The sequence below is a fragment of the Ischnura elegans genome, chromosome 4, assembly GCF_921293095.1.
Source record: "Ischnura elegans chromosome 4, ioIscEleg1.1, whole genome shotgun sequence".
In the NCBI taxonomy this organism is placed as follows: domain Eukaryota; kingdom Metazoa; phylum Arthropoda; class Insecta; order Odonata; family Coenagrionidae; genus Ischnura; species Ischnura elegans.
Window position 1 is genome coordinate 120,930,522 of NC_060249.1, and position 24,271 is coordinate 120,954,792.

The following is a 24,271-nucleotide window of genomic DNA, read 5'->3' on the forward strand; positions in this document are numbered from 1 at the left end:
ATATGGGAGAGGCCTGCATACTTTGCAAAGTTCTCCATTTTAACCCACCTTAGCCGATAGAATGTATTTATTTCAAATAGTCGGCGAATGGAATGCCGAGATATGATGTGGAGAGCGAAGTGTGAGTGAATTTGGTTCTTTTAAATCGTAGGCGCTGATGAAGTGAGTAAACTCTGCTTTCTTCATTTATTATAATTGAGAGGAAGCATTATAATACATTGCACATTTTCTTTTGAGGGGCATAAAGCGGCATAGTGATATATGCTCATAAGAACAAGATACAAGTGATGCAAGAAAAAAGACAAGTTGGAGTACTTGGTGAGGTAAGGGATGAAATGTGGAAGTCCTGTGTGTTGGAAAGGTTGTTGCATCACTGTAGATAGGCGACACCTATCCTATTAAATCTCACGTGGGCGATCGGAAATATTCGTGCGTGTGAATTGAAATAAAAAATAGTCCCACCGACAATAAGCTAATATAATAAATAACAAACTGCATGAGAACATTTTTATAGGCGTTAACTATGATATGAGATAGCTATCTTATTCTTCAATCGTCATCGATCTACAAAATATTGAATCATGGCCTCGTGGGTGAGGCGATAAATTGAGTGTCTTAGTCATTCCTTCTCATTGTAGTTTTACTTACAACTTCGCTTCTTTAGCTATTTATTGGCAAGTTTTTAGCATTCCGTCTATTTTTTGTACAATGTCACTGAGGAATGTTATGTGTGCTTGAGTAAAGAGAAGACATTTTTATAGCGCATGAAAGGAGCCATTGAGCTGACTCTCGCTTGTTCAAACTAACGTCTGACTGATAGCTCTCGCCTAGGACTCACGTGGGGTGGCTATGACACTCGAAAAATAACCATTGCTCGGTTAGACAAACAAGATAACCTGGTGTCACCGTCATCAACAAGGAAAATATATGTTCCTGCCACGTTTATTTCTCTCCATACACAGTTTAATGCTTTTTAATATACCGCAGATATAAACTTCCCGTGATGTGATCCCGAGCTATCCTTTAAAAACTGAAATTGGTCTTTCCTTTTACGGTCATATTTGGAGTAAGTAACGCATTAAGAACTATGCCTGCATACCTTCTTCCTTTCCTGATATATGCAGTCTCTTTCTTTTAGTAAGCTGCTCAAGTGGTAGTAATGGGTTGGAATTGGCCATTACTATTAGGTATTTGACATATTGGAAATATACTAATTACTATTATTATCTCTATTTTAACTTCTCTTATCCATTTGAAATAAGTTTGTAACTTCTATGTGGGAATAATAACGTTCCATTGCAATTTAATGCCACTAACTGACGTTTAAAAATATTTTTCTGGTGGAGACATTGTTTATTTATTAATAAATTAATTTATCTATTAGATCAATTGTTCACATACAGCATATTTGCCAATTTACAGTGAAACAGGAGCATGATAATAATGGATATGTGTAAGGCGTTTCAAATATAAATAACAACAAAACATAGGAGACGAGGTTACAAAAATTCAAATAAAAAATTCGACGAATACATGAAGGGGGAACAAGGGGGAGCTTAGCTTTTTACAGATAGATGTATGGGACACAGCAAGGTTGATGAAGGAGTCAGATGACAGATGGTAAGGATCCACAATGTCTGGTAGAGAGATATGTAAAGAAAATGGCGCTTGGAACCAAAGAGGAATAGCGGATTTCTCGGAGAAAAAATTATGGAATGAACCTCGCAAGTGCGAAGTTATATTTTGGATTGGGGCGCGAAAAGTTGATGGCATACAAGTTATGGAGGAAAAAGCAAAAAAAATGCAATTTCGAACCTCTTTCAACATTCTTTGAAATGATTCATCGCGAAATGTAGTTGGACAACCTCGGGTTCATCGTCATCCCGGCAAACATTTGTCGGAAGGTGAGAAATATTTCGTGGGATTTGATGTTTTCTCCGCGAACGACTGCGATGACTTTTTCTCGGCCTTCCGACTGATTATAAGGCTCTCCATTTCCGCCGCTGTTTAGATTGAATATATTTCCTCAATCCATAGAGTAAGTATATATAGAGGGCTCACCACACGTACAAAAATCGTATACAATTTTGGTGTAGTTCTGGAACAATTAACCAGATGGCTAGGAACAATTTTTTGCTATTTTTTTTTTTAATTTTCCCGTTCCACGTGTCTAAAAATATATTCTGAAGCAGAAAGGGTTGCTACATTTAGTGGAGACATTAATTATTCGATTTTCTTTGTAACGATTGTTATAAAAAACATTTTCTCGAATTTCGGCTAAGTACTTGACTTTTCCGAGTTTATGTTCCTAATCCATTTTCCGGCAGACTGTTCTTAGTATAAAGTTAAAACTTGCAGGAATATACTTACTCTGTGCGTAATCCCAAGTACTTGTTGAGCCCTGAAGATGATTGAGAAGTATTTCGTGAAAAAAAAATTAAAATATTTAAATGAAGGAATAGTATCATAAATATTGATTGTGACATTTTAATCCCATGCAAATAATCAAATGACGTCTGCATGCACAATGTTCTTCATCTGAATGATTTTCCAAGAAAACTGAAAACCCCACGTACTTTTCGCTCATGGCTCCCCAATCCAAAATACAAGTTAGTAACTGCAGGTTTCATTCATTATTTGTTTCTCCGACATATCCGCCCGCAATAAAATTTTCCTCTTCGAATGGCATTGCGCTCATAAATAAACATTTATTTATCTTCAATTAAATCCTCTTCTCTCAGAGTTTTCGTTATATAACCAGTCTCTATTTCACAGAAATGTTTTTAAACTCCCGCATAATAATATCGGCATAAAAATTGAATTGGAAAATTATTATTTCAAATATGTTAGCATCACGTTCATTAGTGTCCCAACAGTTTTTGGTGTTGGTGCGAATTTTCCCGTACATACCTCCAAGAAGGAAGGAGCTTATGAGTGGATCGTTGAGTTAAAAGAAAGCCTTAGTGTATAATCTGATCTAGAGTGTAGCCCTTTACGGAGCGTAAACGTGGACTCTTAGGAAGGAGGACGAGAGAAGACTGGAGGCGTTCGAAATGTGGGGAATGATAAGGTGAAGTGGACGGAGAGGAGGAGGAACGGCAAAGTGTGGTGGTTGAGGAGAGAGGGTTTCTGGATGAGATAGGGAGGGGTCAGAAGGTATGGATGGAGGGAGTACTTAGCGGGGAAAGCCGTGTTAGGGGGTGGAATTTTGGGTAAACGAGGGAGAGGAAGGAAGAGAATAGGTTTTTACTAAGGCCGTTTTACACGGGGCACGGAATTGCGCAGGTTAGAGCTGCATTTATTTATAAAATGGCGTGGGATTGCGCGAATGCATGAACGAAGTTAGAATAGGAGCCACCTCACGTCCACGCATTCTCGCATGTGTTCTAGCAATTCACCGCTTTACACGACGCAATTTGGACTGCGCCTTCGTACACACGTCAGATTGTGCAAGTACTTGCCCCGTGTAAAACGGCCTTTAGATAGGATGAGGAGGAGTAGGCCTTAGTGTGAATTGAACAGGGGAAGTACATGAAGGCTGAACGAATTCTTTTTAAGCACTCCATGGAGACCTGCCTTAATCGGTAGAAAACACTACGCTACGCTACGCTGATTTTTCGCGGCTTTTATTTAGTCTAAAGTTCCCAGCTGTTATGGCTGTCTACTGAGAGTTTCTTGGCAACTAGTAGTTTCAGACGTTTAATTTCTCTTTGTGGTCATGGCATATCTACTACGGCTTGCTTAAGTGGGGGAGGGAATCTGGAAGGGGATAAGGGCAGTTTTGGTGACTTTGTGTTTTGCGTTTTCGGAAGGGGTAAAGTCCCAAAGGGTTTTCAAAAGTTCGTTCTGCGTTGCTGCGAATGATTTTTCAAACCGGGGAAGGTATGATTTGAGAATGGTGAGAAGAAGCAGGGGCGCAGCCAGGAATTAAGACTGGGGGGGGGGGTTTAGGTGCAACAAATACCGGGATGTGTGGGTGTATGGAACACCCACCAGGATAAGCGGTAGGTACGAGATTAATAAATTGCAGAATTTTAAGATTAACGGTTTAAAATGGTGAGTTTTAACGCTTTCTGAGGGAAATTTTATTAATCCTTACACTGTTCTATTAGTAAGTAATATCAATCCAATTAAGTAAAATGGATTAAACTTAAAAATTTCTCTGAGCTCTGGGGGGGGGGGGGTTTTAACCCCCAAACCCCCCCCCCCCCCCTCACTACGCCACTGAGAAGAGTTATCTTCAGGTTTTTCCTGATATTTCTGCTGGTAGAATACTCAAATGATAACCTCCAAACACGTCATTTCCGATCGCTGTCCATTTTTTTCGATTTCGGCCCTTTCGTACGTCCGCAGAAATTAATCCGGTCGTAAGCCCGAGAGAGAGATTCAGCGCATGAAAACAGCGCTGTGTCCTATTCCAGGTGTTGTGAGCGGGGGAGGAAGTGGCGGTGGTCGGCTCATCTGTGTGCACTGCCGGCCAGGTGAGTGAAGCGAGTGAGCGAGTATGCTGAAGAATGGGCCGCCAAAGAGAAGAAGCCCTTCGGCTAGGCGGGGGTCGCCGCGGGGCAGGGAGGGGAGGGTCGGAGGAAGAGAGAGAGAGGAGGGGAGGGGAGCCCTTCCCCTCCGTGCGCGCCGGGAGTGTGTCTTTGGCCGCTCAGTCGAATGAAGCGAGCGAAGGCGGCAGGACGTGGTGTGTTTTTGCTCCCCTGCTGCGGGGCAACCGAATTAGATCTGTTTGTGCTCCTCCTGTGTGCTGTGTCGTGCCCAAAAAGAGTACTCACTCACTGCTAGCCGTATTTTTTCTGCGGCGAACATCCTCTTGTGATTCGCTCCGACAGAGAGACGAGCGTTTTTTTTTAGTGCACCGCAGTGTGACGTGTGATTTGTGATTATACAGTGGTGAATTAAAGAAAACTTTTGTGTGGCCCAACCTCGATTGTTTTTGCTGCCGATGCACGAGGATTAAGTGTCTCTCTCGAAAGGTGGGTACTGAACACTTCTTCCTGTCCCTTCCCGTCCTGATAGCACTACGCGTATAACCCTGCCGTGTTTGACCATGGTCATCCCAAGTAGTTCACGGGTCTTTGTTTTACCCATGTTCCGCAGTATGCTCTCCACGGGAACTGTCAGTGGACCTCCCGCAAATTTGACCGCATCCTCCCGACCAGAGGCGGAAAGAGTGCAAATCGATGCTTTATGGCCATCGCCCGTGCTTTCCTAGACAATTGGGGACCATATTTAGCATTTACCGTTTTTGATGTTGAATTCTCAATGACAGACTGGAATACCTTTTCCTGTTGTCGCGCCGTATCTTTCTGCTCTTATTTTATTCTTGAAACTAACATTCAGATCTTGCGATTTGAGGTAATTATGATCATCGTGTGAGCCATAATTTGGAATTTGTTCTGATTAGATGCTCGAATGAAGTCTCCTGGCAGAGAGCCATCTTTGCATATTCATTCAGCCAGCTACGCAGGGAAGAGAGCGAAGCAAAGTAGTGTAATGTCATTCACTATTATAATGCCATATTATTTGTGATTAGCTATTCTTCACGTCGACAAGATCATAGCTTAACAGTACGCGCACAACCCTTTCATCATTGTTGGTTTTGTTAACCAGAGTGATTACATGTACCGCGTAATTCTTCTGCGCGTGGGGTATCCCCAGATCCGTGGTCCCTTCGGAGTCACTAATTCACGAGAGCGGAAACTGAGTCACGACTCAGATTCCCGCGGCGCCGCATGCAAATTCCTCCCCCCTCCCTCCCTCGTGCGGGTGGCAGAGGGTGGGGGAGGCGGCGCCGCGCGATTGGCCGAGCCCTCCGCGGCGCCCCTCCCACTCGGCCGCCACTCCCACAATGCACTGCGCCCGCCCCCCCACGCCGCACCCTCTCTCATCCTCCCTCCTTCTATCTATCTCTTCAGAGCGCTGTCGCCGCCTCCGACGCTCTTGTCATCCATCCACGTGGTGCGGCCCTCCTGCTCCTGCCCGCGCCCATCCGCTGCCGCCGCTGACGATCGCGCGCGGTGCGGCCCGCCGTGGATCGGCTCGGCACCACGATAGCGCTGTGCGGGGCCGCTGTGGTGGCGGGTCCGCGCCCGCGGGCCGCCGCCGCCTCCGCCGAGGTCGTGGAGGCCGTGGCGCTGTGGCCCCGGGGGGCGGCCGTGTTGTCGCCCGCGCGCGCCGCGCCTCCCGCCCGCCTTCTGGACGCGTGGGTGGCCTCCGCCACCGGCGGGCCCTCGCCGCCCCCGGCCCCCGCCGCACCCAGGCCGCCGTCCGCGCTGCCCGAAGACAAGAGCCCCCCAGTGCCCTCGGCCAACTGCCCCCGCTCCGCGCGGCGGTGGTGCGCCGCCTGGGTCTCCTCCTCCTCCACGTCCTCCTGCACCCGCGCCTCCGCACCGCACCACATGCTGCTCCACGACGAACAGCCGCTCGATTTCTCCGTCGCGGCCATGAAGAAGTACGCCCCGCCGCCGGTGCACCACCACCACATGGCTTCCGCTGAGTCCTCCTCCGAAGACGAAGAACAGCGACTCCCCGACTCGCCGGCCGCGAGGGACGCCGTCGAAGACGCCCCAGCCGCCGGTGAGTAGAAGCACGGTCCGAGCGACCCGGTCCACGGTGTGCGCTCCTCCTCCGCCCCCGGGACGTCTTCGTGTTGTTCTCTGCTTCCCACCGCGTTGATTCAAACACTTTCAAGTCGGTAAAAATCAGGAAACGTGAGGAAAAGTCCTACTGCTTTCGGCGAGACCGTCCCCGATTATCGTCGCTTTTCGAAACCTATTCCATTCGCATTGGCAATATGATTTCTAGTCGATGTGTACGTATTTGATAGCATTGGACTCGTGTTACATGTGGCTAGGAACGACTATCGAAGAGTTTTTGTCAATTTCGAAGTGTGTATATATCTTTAATACATATTGTGCATGTGGTGATACGCTCGCCTAGAATGTCTTCTTCCGTTATTTTTATTTGGCCGACACGGAACTTGATGTAGTGACGACAAGACCTGTGTCCACGTGCCTCTCTTTGCGGCTCATGTTACCATTTATGTTTGTTTAGGGTGTTGAAATGAAAAAAAAATAGTGCTAAAGATATTTCAAATGTGTACTTGTTATTTCATTTCAACAAAAAGCAATCCCTCGGAGACACGCCGTAACCTATTCCATTGTTTTCGTTTCATTTCCACGAGTAGTTTCCACTAGCAAACTTATCTTTCTAAAATTCAATGGTAGTCAACGTGATTTTGAAATGAGTGATACAGGGCTATGTCATTTGTGGGCTTTAAGTTGAGAAATATATCAATCGGTTGTCTTCTTTGAATATCCGTCTTGCGTTCGAAGTATGTGGGAAGGTCGCAGTTGACAGACTGGAATACCTTTTCCTGTTGTCGCGCCGTATCTTCCTGCTCTTATTTTATTCTTGAAACTAACATTCGGATCTCGCGATTTGAGGTAATTATGATCATTAATGCCTGCGCCATAATTTGGCATTTGTTCTGATTAGATGCTTATTATTATAGATAGATTAGACGTCTTTAGCCGGTCCCCGGTCCTGAAAGATAGTTACTTCTAAATATCATTTTTCTTCTCTTTATGAAGTGATCTTCATACAATGCATTTCTGTGGGAAAATATTTTTTTGTTCCGTCTTTACGGCTTCATCTTAATAATGAAACCAATCCTAATGTTTCGATTTTATGAATATTACGACTCTTGATAAACAATTGGGTTTTCTGGAGCATAGTTTCGTAATGATGGCTATCCTGTTCTTCGAAATAATTTTAATGCATTGTGCCTTCCACTTGAATGAAGTGGTCGATTCGATAGAATAATTATATTGGTCCTCAACGTTTTTTGCGCTTCAATTTTTATATCAGTCGGAGCAGTTTTTCCCTTTTCATGTATTGCGTTGTAGAGAAGATATTCCCTTTGAACAAGTCTACGTGATCTGTTTTATTGCATTCTTTTCAAAGTCAGAATTTGCGCTTATGTATTTACGGAGAGAAGACGTCTCCTTACTTACATTTCTCAAAAACTCACTTTTTTCTCACGCTATGACCAGTAATTCTAGGAATGAAACGCTGCGATTAATCACCTGCGCGTCATGCATGAATCAAATTCCGTGTGTCTTCCTCTCATTGGCTGTATCGCATTTGCATTTCCGTTTTCCCGTCAATGTGTTTCCAAAGCTGACGGCTGTGAAGTGACGAGATTTCAGGATGCTATTTCCTTTCAAATACACGGTCTTCATAGACCTCTTTGACGTGTGTCTAAATCTCTCGCTACCATGGTAGCATTACTCCATCGTTGATGGCACCGTTCAACGACGACCCAAGCGAACGCCCTAACATGAATGCCGTGGTATTTTGGGGGCGGCCCAACTAGGGTGGTATGAACCTGATTCGTAACTACTGAGTAACTAATAGCGTGGGAATTCTTACAGCATCCATGATGCGAGGAGAAATCATGTACATAGTTTTTTCGTACGTTAGAGTTTCAGGGAAAGGGTGGGAAGCCGTAATACGAGGGATGGATAATGGTGTTTCCAGGTATGCGGCGAACTTGGGACTGGCGGAGTTTAATTAGTAATCGGCTGATTGCTGGATGTGATCCCAGCGTTGCATTATCTTCGTGAGCCCTTTATGAGGTCTACCGTACGTTCGTCAAGCCGGCGGCAAAGTATGCTATTAGGCGCCATCGCTCCTGCTATTAGGCGCCCCCCCCCCTGGCGCCGGAAAGCATTGTCGGCGTCGTAATCAGAGATCCGTGGGGGATCGGCCGGCGTCGGTGAACGACAATGACAGCTATATGTCAGAGCGACACGGAGTACACCATCTTGGAACCTTATTATGTTTCTAGTTTCGATTGAAACGATGAGTTAAGATAGATATTTTGCCGAAAGAATGGGTGTAGGGATTCGTTTGTTTCCCAAAAACTAACAGACATCAGTTAATGTTACGTCGAAACTCCAACTCCCGCGGTCTTAATCTCTTCTTTATGCAAATGGCTGGAGTCCTAACACCCCTTCGCTGCGCCAACTGGCTACGTTGCGGAGTTTTTCGTAGATTTAGATGGGGGCACTGTAGCATGTCGTGTCCAATTCAGGGTCTACGCTCTACATTGCTGAGATATCTAAGATGTCTGCAACGATGGCGTCTCTAAATGTTAAAAAAATATGGGTACGCAGTCATCGCGGATATTGATGCGAGAACGAAGGTTTACGCAGTAATTCTCCATTTTTCAGTCACTACCGGATCGGTTTCTCGATATTGGCCCTTTTATTATGCGGGCTCTTTCCCGCCAGTTCTTGTGTACGTAAGTAGTGCCAGAAAAAGCTGTTGTATTTTACTTAAGCGACAACCGACGCCGTAGTAACCGAAAAATAGACAATCTGGAATCGCTTATGTTTGTTGGATTCCAATGCAATGAATGATATCCAATCACCATGACATCCATGCGATGCTTTGGAAGCATTGGCCGTAACATTTATTTAAATACACCCTTCGTTTTCTCTGTTTGTTGTTTGGAATAGTGTTGTTTGATAGGAATGCATTTCTGCGTAATGTTTCTGAATTAAGGGTGGTTAATAGGGACGCGTTCCTTCAGGATCTAAATGGGACCGCCTCCTTTTTCACGTAATTGGAAGGCTACCATTTCGTACTTTTTGGCCGGCTAAGGAAATACTCTTGCCGCTTTTAATCTCACAATCAACCACAATTTCGAATTTAATAACATGATTGTAATTAATGCGGAGGTGTAATTTTACTGGATAGGTGATACTGAAACGAATATCCATTTTGCAGTGTGTGAGCTGATAATGAACGTGGACTGCTTGTGTGTCTTATGTTTATTGTAAGCGGTCACATTACCATTAAATGTTATGTAAATCATTTTCTTGCTGGATGAATCTCGGACAACAATCGGTGGATCACCAGTCGTGAAGAGTATCACCTTACTTTGGATTAGCTCACCGTGTTACTTTTCTGTATGCATATTAACGTGTCAGTCTTTCTGCATGTTGGTTTTTCTCCATGAAAATACTTGAAGTCGCTGTGGAACCCCACAAATAAGATATCTAATCCGAACCTCAGACCCAATATTGTGTGCGAATCCTTAACAAGCGAACTTTAGTCATTGCAAATAAGTCATCTAGAAATCCGGAACTGTGCTTAGGCGAATATAAGCAGCCGTGGTGGACGGGAAATAAGTTTATTTAGGCGATAGTCTCGATACGCTTTTGACAAGACAGCCCCCGCCTTCAGCTTCTGTGATTCCCTGCGAGATCCACACACAACGCCTCAACAAAGGCTCCAAAGGAGTTTTCCTGGAGCCAATAAAATTTATTTCTTTATTTACGCGCTTCCCGCGTCACGTGCCCTCGGCATTGTGGAGTACCCCCTTCACGACTTTACACTTAGTAGGTTGAATGTTTTCAATCGTACGAAACTACAAGAAAAACCTGCAAACGCTTTCGGTAGTCAGCCTATCACACTCATCAGGGGACCTCGTGATGTGGGATTTTTTTCACCATTTCGAATAATGAGGAAGTTCTTAGAAGGGAAGCGTTTTGCAAACCTTGATGATGCTGTTAAAACTATCGCGGTCAGTATGTTGTCAATATACTCCAAACTTTTGGGTTAACGCGTCTAGTGGCTTAAAATTCAACCTGTCTTGCCCTCTGCCCGGAATCTCTTTGGTACTAATGTACAACACGTTAGTCCTGAGGAGGTCCCCCGAAAAGGGAAGAAACGTTGACTTCTACGCCAAAAGAAGCAGGATAACCCATACGTTTTAGTAATTTTGAAACCTTGGTTAGAAGACGGGACACGTTTATCGGCCACATCACGAGAGACAATGGAATTATGAAAATTATCGCTGAAGGACAGCTGTAATGGAAGGAAGGCACACCACGGATGAGTTACTTACGGATGAAGGCAGTGAAGCATAAGGAATATGTATGCATTGAAATATCGACCGATGCGAGAATTGAGTGGAGAGCTGCGTCAAACCATTCTTAAGGCCTGGTTACACGGTACATTAATACGTACAAGTTAATATACGTTTGCGTGAATGATTTTGGTGGAACAGAACATGTACGAATGCATGAACCAAATTAGAACAGGTTCTATTTTCTGTGCATGCATTCGCATAAGTTGGGTGGTGCATTTTTGCGTTCATTCTCGCGTTCATACATTTAGATATTAACCCGTTCGTGTCAATGTATCGTGTAACCAGGCCTTTAGGATAGGTGGGTGTCGGTGATGATGAATGTTGATGCCACACGCAGAATCCGATGATCTTTGTGGTCGCTGGGCAACATCCGCGTTCCTCAGCGGCGGATCATCCGCCCGACGCGTCTCCGCCGAATCCGTGCTCGGCGTCTGGCGCCTTTTCCTCGGAGTCTATTGTGCTGCTAACGAGAGAGAAAGAGTTTCCCGACGGGTTTTAGTCGTGTCTTATGCCGGGAAATGATTTTAGCGGCCAAAGCTTTAAAAGTCGGGAGGATGCATCGCTCCCGCTCGTCTTTTGTCCTATTTCGTGCCGTTGCATGAAACTGGAAATATAATATTGAACTTTGTATAGAGCGTACCTATAGGTTAATACCCTAAAGTCAGCGCGTGTTTATATATCATAAACATAAAATTTTTCTTCGATATTTTCTTAGATGCAACATTTTTTTATTGACCAAAAACTATATTTTGACCAGGATTTACTCCATTGCATCTGAAAATTTCAAGATGATAGTGCAATTATTGAGCAATTGATATTTATGTCATATTTTACCCTTTCCGGGCGAACAACATGTAAAAACTCTTCTCGGGATACCGCGCGGGTAAGATTATATGAGAGCGCCGACGTTTCGCGTACCGACTCGCTCTGAGCTTCAACGGTCACTTCAAATTTTCGGTCAGTAGCCGTGAGAATGGGTAGCGAGTCGGTACCCGAAACGTCGGCGCTCTCATATAATCTTACCCGCGCGGTATCCCGAGAAGAGTTTTTACTATTGATATTCCACGGAACGAAGTACGACTAGTGGAGTGGGATCGATGCATTGGTTTGGCGAATTGGAATATTCTAAATTCGGTACAAGCGAGTAATATTGTCTGGTCCAACGTAGTGGCATGTAAGTTTGTAGCTAAAGTTCGCCGATATCAAGTGACGCCTCCCTCTCTCCCGACCCCCTCTTCGTATTCCTGGAAAATTATATGAGAGTAGCGTGAGCGCCATTTGAGATTCTACTGGGATCAAGTAAAGACGGATGATATTAAAATAAACAAACAAATCCCAATCAAAAGTTTCTGCTGAACAATGAAGAGTAATAGAGTTAGTAAATGATAACTCAAGTATAAGGATTAGCATGAATTGCAGTTAATATCATCCGTAAGGAGCAAATTGATTTAAACGGTGAGAAAACTTGTTTTTCCGTTCGCTTAACTGTGGAAAATGCAACCTTTAATCTCAATTTTAAGTGATTTAAAAAAAAAGGGAACTGAGAAAATTCTGCACGACCCCCATTTTCCCTTCCAGGACCTTCATGTTTATGCAGTGAAAAGGCCATTCCCACGGAAGGGTCGCAATTGAGGGTCCTACCAGGGTCCCATGGCAGTTTTTATAGGGTCGATTGTTGTTATTTGTGAACCGTGCATGCTAAAAATCTTCCTACCAGATTTTATTTCAATCGCTTCTGTAGTTTTATGGTGGTCCAGTAACAGACAAACAGACAGATAGGTCTTATAAAAATAATATTATTGATATGTCATTGTAAGTGCGTGTTCTTGCGTCCCGTAGTGGCGGGATATTTGCGATTGCGACGCTGTAATGAGGAAGGGGTTGGTGCTTACCCTTGGCGCGAACCCCTCTTCTCGTTGAACTAAATCTCATCGTCTGCTTGTGTGCTTTGGCTAATCATCATCCTATCAAATTCCCGGTATTAGCTTCGGATGACGGAACACAGGGCCACGGTCTTCATTCTCAATGGCTAACTCTTTTGACCTGTGGGAACCTATGCGGTCCATCAAGTTCTTCCTGTCTCATTTGTCTTCTTCGACTTCATCTCCCGTTTTCCTTCAGTTCTCCATTCATGCTTCCTTCGTCCCCTTTTCTTTGTGAAATACTTTTCGTTGCCATGGAGCGATTGAAGATTATTATCTCGTGAATGTAGTTATCCATTATACCAACTCTTCCTGTTACTATCTCTAATTATGGAAGTTGCGTTTCCCATTTCCTCTCATACTACTCTTGCTTATTGTGTGGTGGATGTTATTACTATCAGTTAAATTAGAAATTGCAATATTTCCTTATTTGTTTTTAATAAGATGCGTTTCGTTGTTGCAACAAAATTTGTTGCACTCATTTTTTATTGTGCTTTGCGTACATACACCATGTAAATATAATTACAGCATGAATGGTGTTAACAAATATAAGTACAAATGAGTCTCAGGCTGTCATGCCATAATGCGTAAAACACGCCTCTGTTCTCTTAGATTTACATCTACATACACATAATACCCAGCGAGCCACCTCTAGGGTGTTTGGCAGGGGGTGATCAATCACCAGCATGCAGCATGCAACTGGACTCCCACATGTACACCACACGGTCCTCAAGTCAACACGCATACCAACAAATTACACCACCATCTTCTGTTAGAAATAATAATAGAATTAAGAAACATGCATTAAGTTTTACATAGGTTAGTAGGCTACACTACACGTCATGCAATCTATTTATGAGTTCTATTTCTGCCGTTATAATCTCTTATTGATCGTGAAAAAAAAGACATTCTGAATCTGTCTGTTCTACAGTCTATCTCACTTATTTTATTTATATGATCTGATCTTCCGTAGTATGCTGGCGTCCGTAAGATATGGTTAACGTCGTTAGAAAGACTTCCGTAGATGAACTTATGTAGAAACTATTCCGTATGAACTTCCGTAGATTTAAATCAAACGCAGATCGGCAAAGCGTCGATGAGTGTCAAATGACAGTAGATGAGACCACGGGTGCAAGTCTCCGTGAAGCAGGCGACCGCATGCCGCACTCCGCGCCCCCTATCCTGCACAACGACCGAGTTTCACTCCAATGGACTGCGCTATGCATCTCCCTCGCTTCGACCAACGTCGCTTCGCTTTTGTTTCGCCCCACCCAACGTCCCCGCTTCGGTCTCCGTGCTTTCATCACCCTTATTATACCTTCGTCCTCTATGCGTTCATTTTTGGGAAGCAGTGCCTGATTTGGCACTAGGCGAGGAGAGCGGCCGCTTTTCGGGCTTCGGCTTCGAAGGGGATCTCGCGGGCCCAAGACAGGAATGGAGATTTTTTTTAAATAATCAGAAAATGTATTGGAATATGTAAATTTTCAAATTTCGTAAAACACGGCTTGGATTGGTGAGGGGGCAAGACAAAATTACAAAGTATAATATTTAAAAAAATATCACAATACTATATGTCTTTAATATTTACAGTGTCAGAGTTAAAATTTTCACTTTAATTAATTTGGGAACACTGGGCGAAGGGGTGAGATTTTGGGGTGTAAGTTTGACGGGATGGAAGGGCTAAATGTTTGTTTGACGGTGCCTCTTTGCCTATTTAGCTTTGGGTACTCAGATTCACAGGTTGGAAGGCGCGATTGGATCCCCATTCCTCTTTTTGCGGTGCATTGACGTGGAAAGTCATTTGGCACGAATATTTGCGAAGCTACTTTCATTTGATGAAAGAAGATGATTTTGTGCTATGCCCACTTTAGCTCTGTCCATTCTTATCTCTTCACTTGTTAGTAGAGAATACCGCCCCGCTTCCGTGAATTTTGATTCACAACTGACAGGAGCAGTAAGAACAGGTCATTGCGGTGTGAACGGAAAATAAACAGACAGCTAGAGAACTTTTTTTTAGAAATTACGAGGGAGCAGATGAACGTGTGGTAATTTTTTTGAAACAATGAAAGCCAATGGTTAGGGTGTAGGCAAATAATTTGCTTCATTTTGCTGATCCCGACAACTGTATCCCATGAGAGAAAAGATGAGTAACGAATGATAAAGGTTATACAAGGAACGCTGGCTCGCATATTGCAAAATAACATTTACAAAATCATGAAAATTTTTACTATCAACGAAAGAAAGTAAAAGATTTACCACAAAAATATTAAAAAAGATAAAATAATACAAATAAAAATAAATTATTTACCTCACAGGTAAAATTCTGAATGCGATTGTAAAAATTGCTTGGATTTATGTTCTCAATGTTTACTTTCTAAGCTTCTGCTAACACAAACAACATATAGTACTCGCACATCGCAGGCAAACGCGCGTAAAATAATATTGTATGCACCACAAGTAATGAGTAAGTGCAATCAGTGGCGCAGCGAGGGGGGGTTTTGTGGGATAACCCCCCCCCCCAGAGCTCAGTGTAATTTTTAAGTTTAATCCATTTTTCTTATTTGGATCAGTATTACTTAATAGAATAGTGTAAGAATTAACCAAATATCCCTCAGAAAGCCGTAAAACTCGCCATTTTGAACCATTATTCTTAATATATTTCTGGAGGGCCCCCACACGTCCTGCTTACCCTGGTGGGTGTGCAATACCCCCACTCCCGTACGCACAAGTATTAGTTGCGCCTAACCCCCCCCCTCCCCCCTAGCCTTAATTCTTAGCTGCGCCCCTGAGTGCAATCGAATGAGTAACAATGGGGAAGAGATGGTGCGAAATTACATTTTGCGTCGGAATACCCTATAAAACAATTCTCCACTCTCCACTGCTTCATTGTTGCAAAGGTGGCGAAAATCTTGTTCCAGAATTTTGGTCCCATAGTGTCTCGTTCCGACTGTTCGTGGTGCGGGACGCGCGAAGCACGGAGCGCTCGGCACTGCACCCGCTGCCGGGTGCGGCCGCATTTTCTCATCGCTCACCCCGTCCTCTCGTGTGCCTGAGATTTTGCGCTGCGACTCCTTTTACTTCAGGCGCTACGCTGAGGGATTCGTTCCGAAAACCACTTCAGGAATTTTCTTCCCTAGGTACACAAGAAATGCCGTATGAATGATCGATCCCAGGAAAAATGAAGCCGGGAGTTTTTTATCGCGCCTCGAGAACGATGTAAGGGAAGTGGAGAACCGATGAAAATTGTTCGGCGCCTTGGTAGTGAGCAATTTTGGTGAATTAAATGTCGTCCTAGGCGAAGTATGTACCTTGGATGTGGTTACGTGGAGTTGAAGAAAGGAAAATGTTGGGTACGTCAAAAGAGGAGGAACTGCGGGGTTCTTGTGAATGAGCCGAACAGAGGTGTTTGCGTACAGAGCTGAAGAAGTCTTTGTCATTGTCTAACTGGGATAGGAAACGGATAGCTACAGTACATACCAATCTAAGGATTCCATTATTACGAATGACTGATTGTTGCATCGCTAAGTCCTCAGCAACTTTGCCAGTTAATCTCTAACGTACTGTCATGGCTCTCATTGACCTTACGTGACACCTATTGATACTAATAAAAATCACGTAGTGATATTTTACTCGTCCCTGCCAGATGTATTTAACGAACAACCGCCTAGTGGACATATTTCGAACAGTATAAAGTCCAGATTGGAGGCTCATGACTTTGAAAAGTGTTTCAATCGCATTTTTATCATGATTGAAACCCGTTAAAATGCCTATCAGAATCTTATTTGCTGTTTTATGCCGAGTTAACCCCTTATAATTCAATTGAGTTTCAGTTGCCTGGTCGTACCAAATTAGTACATAAATTCCTTTGGAGATAGCGCAGTTTTTAGCGTTTTACATTAGCTATTACTCGATTCCCTTGCTGTAAATTTCTGTTCTCGACCTGTCCTTAAAACCTTTCATGGATATATATATCGCGATTATTTGCGCTCTTTTGCGCAGTCAGAAAATTCGATGTTAAGATATGTTCTTTGCGTGTCATAAGTCTGTTTATTCAGCTAAGAAGAAACCATAATTTCTCGGGAGGCGTAACTTCACCGCAGTCATCCACAGCGAACGGATGAATATCTAGCAACTCCCTTTGAATCCGGTGTCTTCGTGGACCAATCGTTTCCTTCATATCCTAGCGCTCTTGATCTTTTCCGATGAGCTTTTATAAGTGCTGTAAGCTCCTGATCCTGAGAGGTTTACTAATGCACTGAGTGCTAAATGCAGCGATTGTGATAAAGGAAATGAGTTTGATAAAATGGTACAGGCCACAAATCCCGTCAATCTTTTAACTCACTAATGATATTAGGACGGAAATGAGTGTTTTGTCGCCTTATAAATTCTTAGAAAGCTTTCGTCTCTATCTTAGACCAAATTCTACGATCGATGTTTTATATTTTTTCTCGGCATATTAACTGTTTAAACTTAGGATATCAATATTTTTAAGTATACCGGGACTAGCCACGGTGATAACTTTAACGGAGTCACCCGCAATGCACAAATTGTGCGAAAAATCCGCAGAGGAAAAATCATTCACCTTAACCGGGATGGTCACAATCAATGGTCACAGTTTAATCTGAATTCCCTACGAAGCCATCAAGAATAATCGATAGTATTTAAGCGTGCGGTCATCACGACGCATTACTTCTCAACCGGTCGTATTTGATTTACTGTTTAGGTAATACAAGAGTTGTGAACTGTGGTTATGTACTATCGGTAGGTTGTATCCCGGTCAAGGCGAATGATTTTTCCCCTGTGGACTTTTCGCACAATTAGGATATCAACTTGAATTTTTTTAGGTTGAATGGAATAGACAATTGCCAATGTTGTCTTTTATCTAAAACATAAAAATTTAACTCTGGGAAAACATTGAAGTGAAATTTTAGGGTGTGATATGCAGACAGGCTTACTCGGCGTGCACTAACAATTTCGCGATGATTGCCCGAGTTTTCTAGACGAGCGAGTAAGAAGAAGAGGGGTCGAGGGGCAGGCAGTTTATTCGCGCGGCCCTCACCCCTGGCGACGGGTGCGATTGTCTTGCGTGGTCGGCCGGCCCTGTCTCTTCTCCTCGCCCGCCCTCGTCATTGGGGTAATGTTGCATCGGGCCCCCAGGGGTCCACCTGTTGGGCCCTCGCGGCGGCGGCGACAGGTGACTGACTGGGGCGCGTGCCCCCGAAACCCCACCCCCGGAAACCCTTTGCCTCCGATCCCCTTATCTCCCGGGCGACCCTCTGTTGTGGTGGCACGCGTGCGTGTGCCACGGGAAGGAATGGAAGGGTTCTCTCTCAGGCGGCTCTTTTGTGCCCCAACAGATTGAACATTCGGCCGGTGACATCGGCAAGGCGACGACGGCAATAATCCCAGGGTCGCGTGCACGTATACCTGTTCCTCAATTATCATAATTGCTAGGCAACCCTTGCGAAAATTTCGCTCTTTCTCTTAAAATTTATTTGTAATATTTTTGCCTGGCTATGTTACATTTATTTGGTCTAGTTATGCATTTAACGGTTTTTTAAGCTTTTTTTTTTGAAGTTAAGAATTAAAAAATTGTGTGAGGTGAGCGATATACCTCGAGCGAGTAATCGACACTGAAAAATCGAAACCTTTAAGCCAAATTAATGGGTAAATAGTGAAATTTGAGATTGATATTGTACATTTCGTCCGAAGCTAGTGATTCAGCGCTTAAAATTATACCTCATTTATCACTGTAGATGCACTATTAATAGAGCATATACGGAATGACAGATAAAGACCATTCTGTAGTAATATTATATATGATTAAAGTATTCTATCAGTTAAGGTGGGATCTCACGGAGCTCTCTACATATTACACCGGCCTGCCATACTTCCCCACTTTGCCCTCTGTCTTAAATTAACAATTAGTCCTGTCCCCTATCATTCTATCTACAAATCCTATTAACTTCTTTCCCCTCCCCCGACAATCTACAAGTCCTCCTCGGACTCGGATTTTAAATTTCCTTCCACGCTCAGTACTAGCTCCATTCAAATCCTCCGCATCTCATCTAGAAGCCGTCTCTTCTTACCCTCGATGTCCAGCACTTCGTTGTTCCTCATTCTCTTCATCTTTTTATTCTCCGCCACACTCACATCTCAAAACCCTACGGTCTTTTCTCGTCCTCTTTCCTAAGTGTCCATGTACTTTCACCGTAAGGCGGTAAACTCCAGAACACACTCTCTTCACCAGTCTTTTATTTATACTCTCAGATATCCATCCTGTTATCAGCTCTTTCCTATTTATGATAGCCTCTTTAGCTAACGCAAATCTCTTCCTGACGTCCATACTGCCGTGTACACATCCCTCCTGTGTCTTCATGGACGATACAGAAACCAAATGTGCAAAGGCCTCAGGAAATATTTTGTGGTTTATTGACTAAATAACCTGCCATCAATCAAAGTATAGATCTATTGGGTCATACCACTGGCGTGGCTACTTTCTTCCACTGAGTATTAAGCTCACTTATCGGCTATTAGGTACTTCGTTGACAGTGTCTTTTTTTGCCGCTTGTTTTGGGCGAATGATTTGGTGGAAATAATAATGACTTCACCCACGATTGACGATAACTCTGAAAATATCAATTACCATTTTGACGGAATGTGGGATGACTCTTGATCTCGTTATCTATTAATGGTTAGTAAACCTCAAGCGATGTGTGAAATGCGCAGTCTTCATGAACAGAATAATCTTGTATGTTGGTACTGCTGATACTCGTAAAAATATCCACCTCTTAGTCTTGCCGTGGGAATGCAGTCGCAAAAAAACGCTTTGCGTAAATAATTCCTATGATGAGAGCAGCCAATGTTTCCCTGCTTGCTTTTTTTACGGAGAGTCAAGTAATGCGATTTTTTACCAATACAGGAGTCACTATCCGGTCGATGCATAATATTTAATTCTTGGAGAGCAACTGTTGCTTTGTCTTTGGTTGATTTTATATGAAGAGTTTGCCATTATTCAATACATTATGGTTCACTTCCTCTGAAATGTGGGAAAACCGGTGTGTTTTTCATTAAAATACTTTTCTCAGAGTAAAGAACAATCCATGCGATGGATTCTTATTTTGATCTGCGTCTAATTTTGTAAAGAAAGCCTTTAAAAGGCAGTACCCGATGGATCCTATCATACATCCCAGATGAGATACTGAGGAGGCAGAAGATTTAGATGGAGCGAGAGCAGAGCGGGGAGGGGATGTTGATACATTTGTTAGAGGGTAGAATATTGGGTAAACGTTGAAAAGGAATGAAGAGAAAAAGAATTTTTAGATCAATTGAAAGTGAGCAAGGCTTTTTACTTAATTTAAGAGGGAATTCCATGAATACTACCAGAATACTTCATAATAACTCCTAGCGAACCTGCCTTAATCGGTAGCATACTTTAACAGTAATAATAATATTTATTTGCTTTGGATACAATGCCCCTAAGAGCACAAATTGTACAATCGTGGTGAGAAAAGTACATACATAATACAGTTGATAACAATTAATTATAAGTAAATTACATATAAACATAAAAATAGCATATTACTGTAAATAATTCAGTTTCGGTTTATCAAGTTTAATTTAATCGAAAAATGGAAACATAAATGTGCCATTTAATAAGGTATTTTAGCCATAAAAGTAAATAAAAAATTTGACACTTGATTACATTTTATAACATTTTAAATTAACAATAAACCAAAAATGGTCGGCAAAAAAAGAGGAAAAGTACTTAACTTTAGTAATAATTATAGTGCTACACCTGACGTGCTCGTGCCCGTTTACGTTTTCAAGACGGATCCGCGTATCTTGGGAACGTGAATGCTGATTGTTGAGCCCTCTCTCTCTCTCTCCCTCTCTTCTCGTCACTTTGAAGGAAAGGCGAGCCGTGCTTTGACTGCCACCCGTTCTCATAATAATCGCGGGTGCTCACGAGCCGTGCAACATGGCTGCTGCTGCGGCTAATTGCCTTTGAGCATCCTTCCTGCGGCCACCTGACGCTCCCCCCATTGCAGTGGGTTGGAGGGGAGGGAAGTGCCGTAATTAAAGCGAGCGCGGAATGCGTTGCGTGCGGTGGGAACGAATTTGGACGGCCTCGTCTCTCTCTCTTGCGTGCGGATCGCGGATTTAGCGTGGCGGGTCGCGAAGAGCATTGATTTCTCCGATTCGACGCAAGATTCATTTGCGTATCAATGACGGCGGGGACTATAGGGATGCACTATGTACCTCCATATCAGCGATTTCATCGTTGGATTATTCTTCCTCATAGAATAATCCTCTAAAATCGCTGGCACGGAAATGTTTCTCCAGGTTTCGCTAGTGGTAGCGGGCACCGGTCGCCTATCATATCGTCGGGGTTTTTTTCCCCGTCCCATCCCTTCCATTACTATCCCTACTCCGGAGGCGTCGTTGGCCTTCTATCGCGGCGGCGCCTCTTTCCTTCTTCCTTCCCATCCAAAACCCCTCCTCGGGTGATCGGGCGTATCAGTTGAATTACTGGGTGTGTTGTATCCTCGAAGGGCTCCCCTGAGCCCTCATTTCTTGTGCATATCTCCATATCACATCATCATCATTGCCGGCCTCGGTGGCGCCGGGGTAAAGTCCCCGACTGCTAACGTAGAGGTCGCGGGTTCGAATCCCGCCTGGATGGTTTGACCACCACCCAGGGCATGGATGTATGTGATTGTCAAACAAGTTAATTGTAAGAGAGGACTATCTAGTCCTAAATTCGCTTGTGAAATAAAGACGACATTATTATCACCGAAAAGTGCATGCATTGGCCGTTTACATCGGGATTTATTAAACATTTCTATAATAAGACGTGCACGAATAATCATGCCCTATATAGAGACAACATACTCAAGCGTGACTCGAACCCTCGACCTCTTGTTTGGTGGGCGAGCACTTCTCCCCGCCGTCACCGATGGCCGCGCTGTGTAGAAAGAAATTTTTGTCGCCATTTCCAGGTATGGAGGCGTGATAATGAACAACAAGGGACTAATATGGGCAGGGAACATCATGTCAGCCGCAGACAGAGCACGGGGAATGAGTGTCACTCTCCACCCGTTGCTAAAATTGAAATCTCCTCTTCCAATCCCAACCAAACGCTCACTTAACAACTCAACCGCGAAGCCACTCTTCTCGTGTGCCATGCAGGGACGCCGACCTACAAAAATTATTGGGGGGCCCTAACCGGGGATCTTTCCCCGGGAATTTTTATAAGTAGTGAGTTTTACGTTTTTTAAGCATTTTAGAAGAGTCATATGATCAACATTAGAACCCTGATAACTCAAATCTCGATATTTGGGCACTCCGGAGAAAATCGACAAGCCTGACACATTTTTTCCTCACACCTATAACGAATTTTTGAGGGGGCTCGGGCCCCCTCAGGTCCCATCGAGTCGGCGCCACTGGTGCCATGTCAGCTTGGATGCATACACTTACAAACACTATTGCTACAACACACTTACAAACACTATTAGAAAATCCAGGTCTGCCATGACCAGAATATGTTTTAGAAGAGTTAGTCGTAGTACCTCCGTTCATCAGTGATCGCAACATCAGAAATGACTCATAAATTAAGTACCCCCATTTTAACGACTACGAAAAGTGCACTTTTTAATATCACAAACTCTGTTTCCAAAGCAAACAGTACACTGCTATTATTGAATATAAGCCTTCTTCATTTTAAATACAATGTTGGGTGGCGTAACATGGTGGGACTCCTTCATGGTGCACAAAGGGCTAGAAAAAGAAAAAAAAAGGAGCAGCAAAGTCTTTTTTTCTTACCCTTTGTGCCTCCTTTATTTTATTTATTATTGAAAATGTCAACATGTAGCAATATTGCCAATTTACAGTGGTCCGATAATTAATGAATAGATTTCCTAAATGCGCCCTATAACCTTCCCACACCATAAGGCCCAGTACACACCTACCTTGATTGCAACGCCATGACTGCCTGGATTTATAACAAGCGATGAAACTATATGATCCGAGAAACACTCGGGAGACAGCCGACTGGATGAGAACTATGACCAAACAACAGCAACAAGTGCGAAAGAGTGCCTTGTGGTCTTCGTGCCCGTTCTCAATTCCGCTCGAATTGTATGTGGGAATGAATATTTCATTCATGCAATCGTGTGCGCGGGCTATTTGGTGGGGAGAGTAATTTGAATGTGCACCACTTGGTCACGCGCAGTGGTTGTCGCTCACGGGAGGAAATGCAAATTCGCGCGCAAGCATTAAAATGAGCATCCACCTTATTTTCCCCCAACACAATGACCGAGCCACAGATTTCTATCGTCGCCGTGAGTGTTTGCATTACTGCCTCTAATGACCACTGCTCATTTCCCTAACACCCCGATCCTTATCTCTTCGTTTCCTGTCCCCCTCTAACCCTCTCCCCCCCAACCACTCCCCCTCCCACTCCTCATAACTCGCTCATAATCGCCTCTGCTCACCCGGTGAGCACCCTGCATTGTTCGGCCACTCCTCCCCCTCCCTTTCAAGTGCAGGGGTCCTTGCTAGCCCCCGCACTGCAGTCCTTGTACATGGGACATAACCTTTTGACAAATTTGACTTTGTTTAAAAGATGTTTTTAGTACGTAGGACCAAAGGTTTTTAATTTGTTACCCCAGTCATGCTTTATTTCAAAGTTTTTGAAAAAGTTTTTGCAAAATGTACATTCTTGGCTTCTAACTAAAGAAAGTGTAGAACAAATATTGTTGTAAAATATTTGTGTAAATGAATTATAAATACTACTTCAGTTGTTTTTTTTCATGTTCCCTACTCTTAAGCTTTGTTAGTATAGATTATCAAGGTAACACAAAATGAGCTACACTATATGTAAAGAATAATGTATTATTAGTTTGGATGGTAGCCTCAAATAGGTAATCCTTCGCGGCTACCTAAAAGTACTCAATTTGGCTATTGTCATGTAATTTGTGTGTGGAGTAATAAAATTATTTATTATTATTATTTATATTTATAACCATTCTATTCCTATTCTATTGGATCGAGATTGTTTGCACTACTCATAGATAAAATGTTGATCGGAGATATACGAATTTTTTTACATTTTGTAGCCATAGTTTTTTCGTCTATGCAAAGTATAAAGGTGAATTTTACGTTTATGAAGAATCTATAGTGTCAAGGGTTCTTTGTCATTTATTTTCCGGCGTGATGACAATTGTCGAAGGACAGGTGGACGGTGAGACAGAGAAAGGATGTCCAAGAATGCGTTAAATTGGACAAATTATTAATTAATATATACAGTCATCTTCATCACAAGCGACTTATGGCAAAATAGTCTTTACAATTAACCTGTCTGACAAACTCATGCACTCATGCCCTGGATTGTGGT

At 43.4% G+C, this 24,271-nt stretch overlaps 1 protein-coding gene across 2 annotated transcripts in view; it reads left to right on the plus strand.

The window, feature by feature from the left end:
• The first annotated feature begins 6,398 nt into the window (after positions 1 to 6,398).
• Positions 6,399 to 24,271, plus strand: part of LOC124157971 (POU domain, class 2, transcription factor 2-like) — a 201,450-nt gene continuing 183,577 nt past the window's right edge. For both annotated transcript variants that reach the window (XM_046533099.1, XM_046533100.1), the window contains exon 1: positions 6,399 to 6,585. In XM_046533099.1, coding sequence (XP_046389055.1) covers positions 6,408 to 6,585 — 178 coding nt within the window. In that variant the 5' untranslated portion in view covers positions 6,399 to 6,407. The remainder of the gene's footprint in view (positions 6,586 to 24,271) is intronic.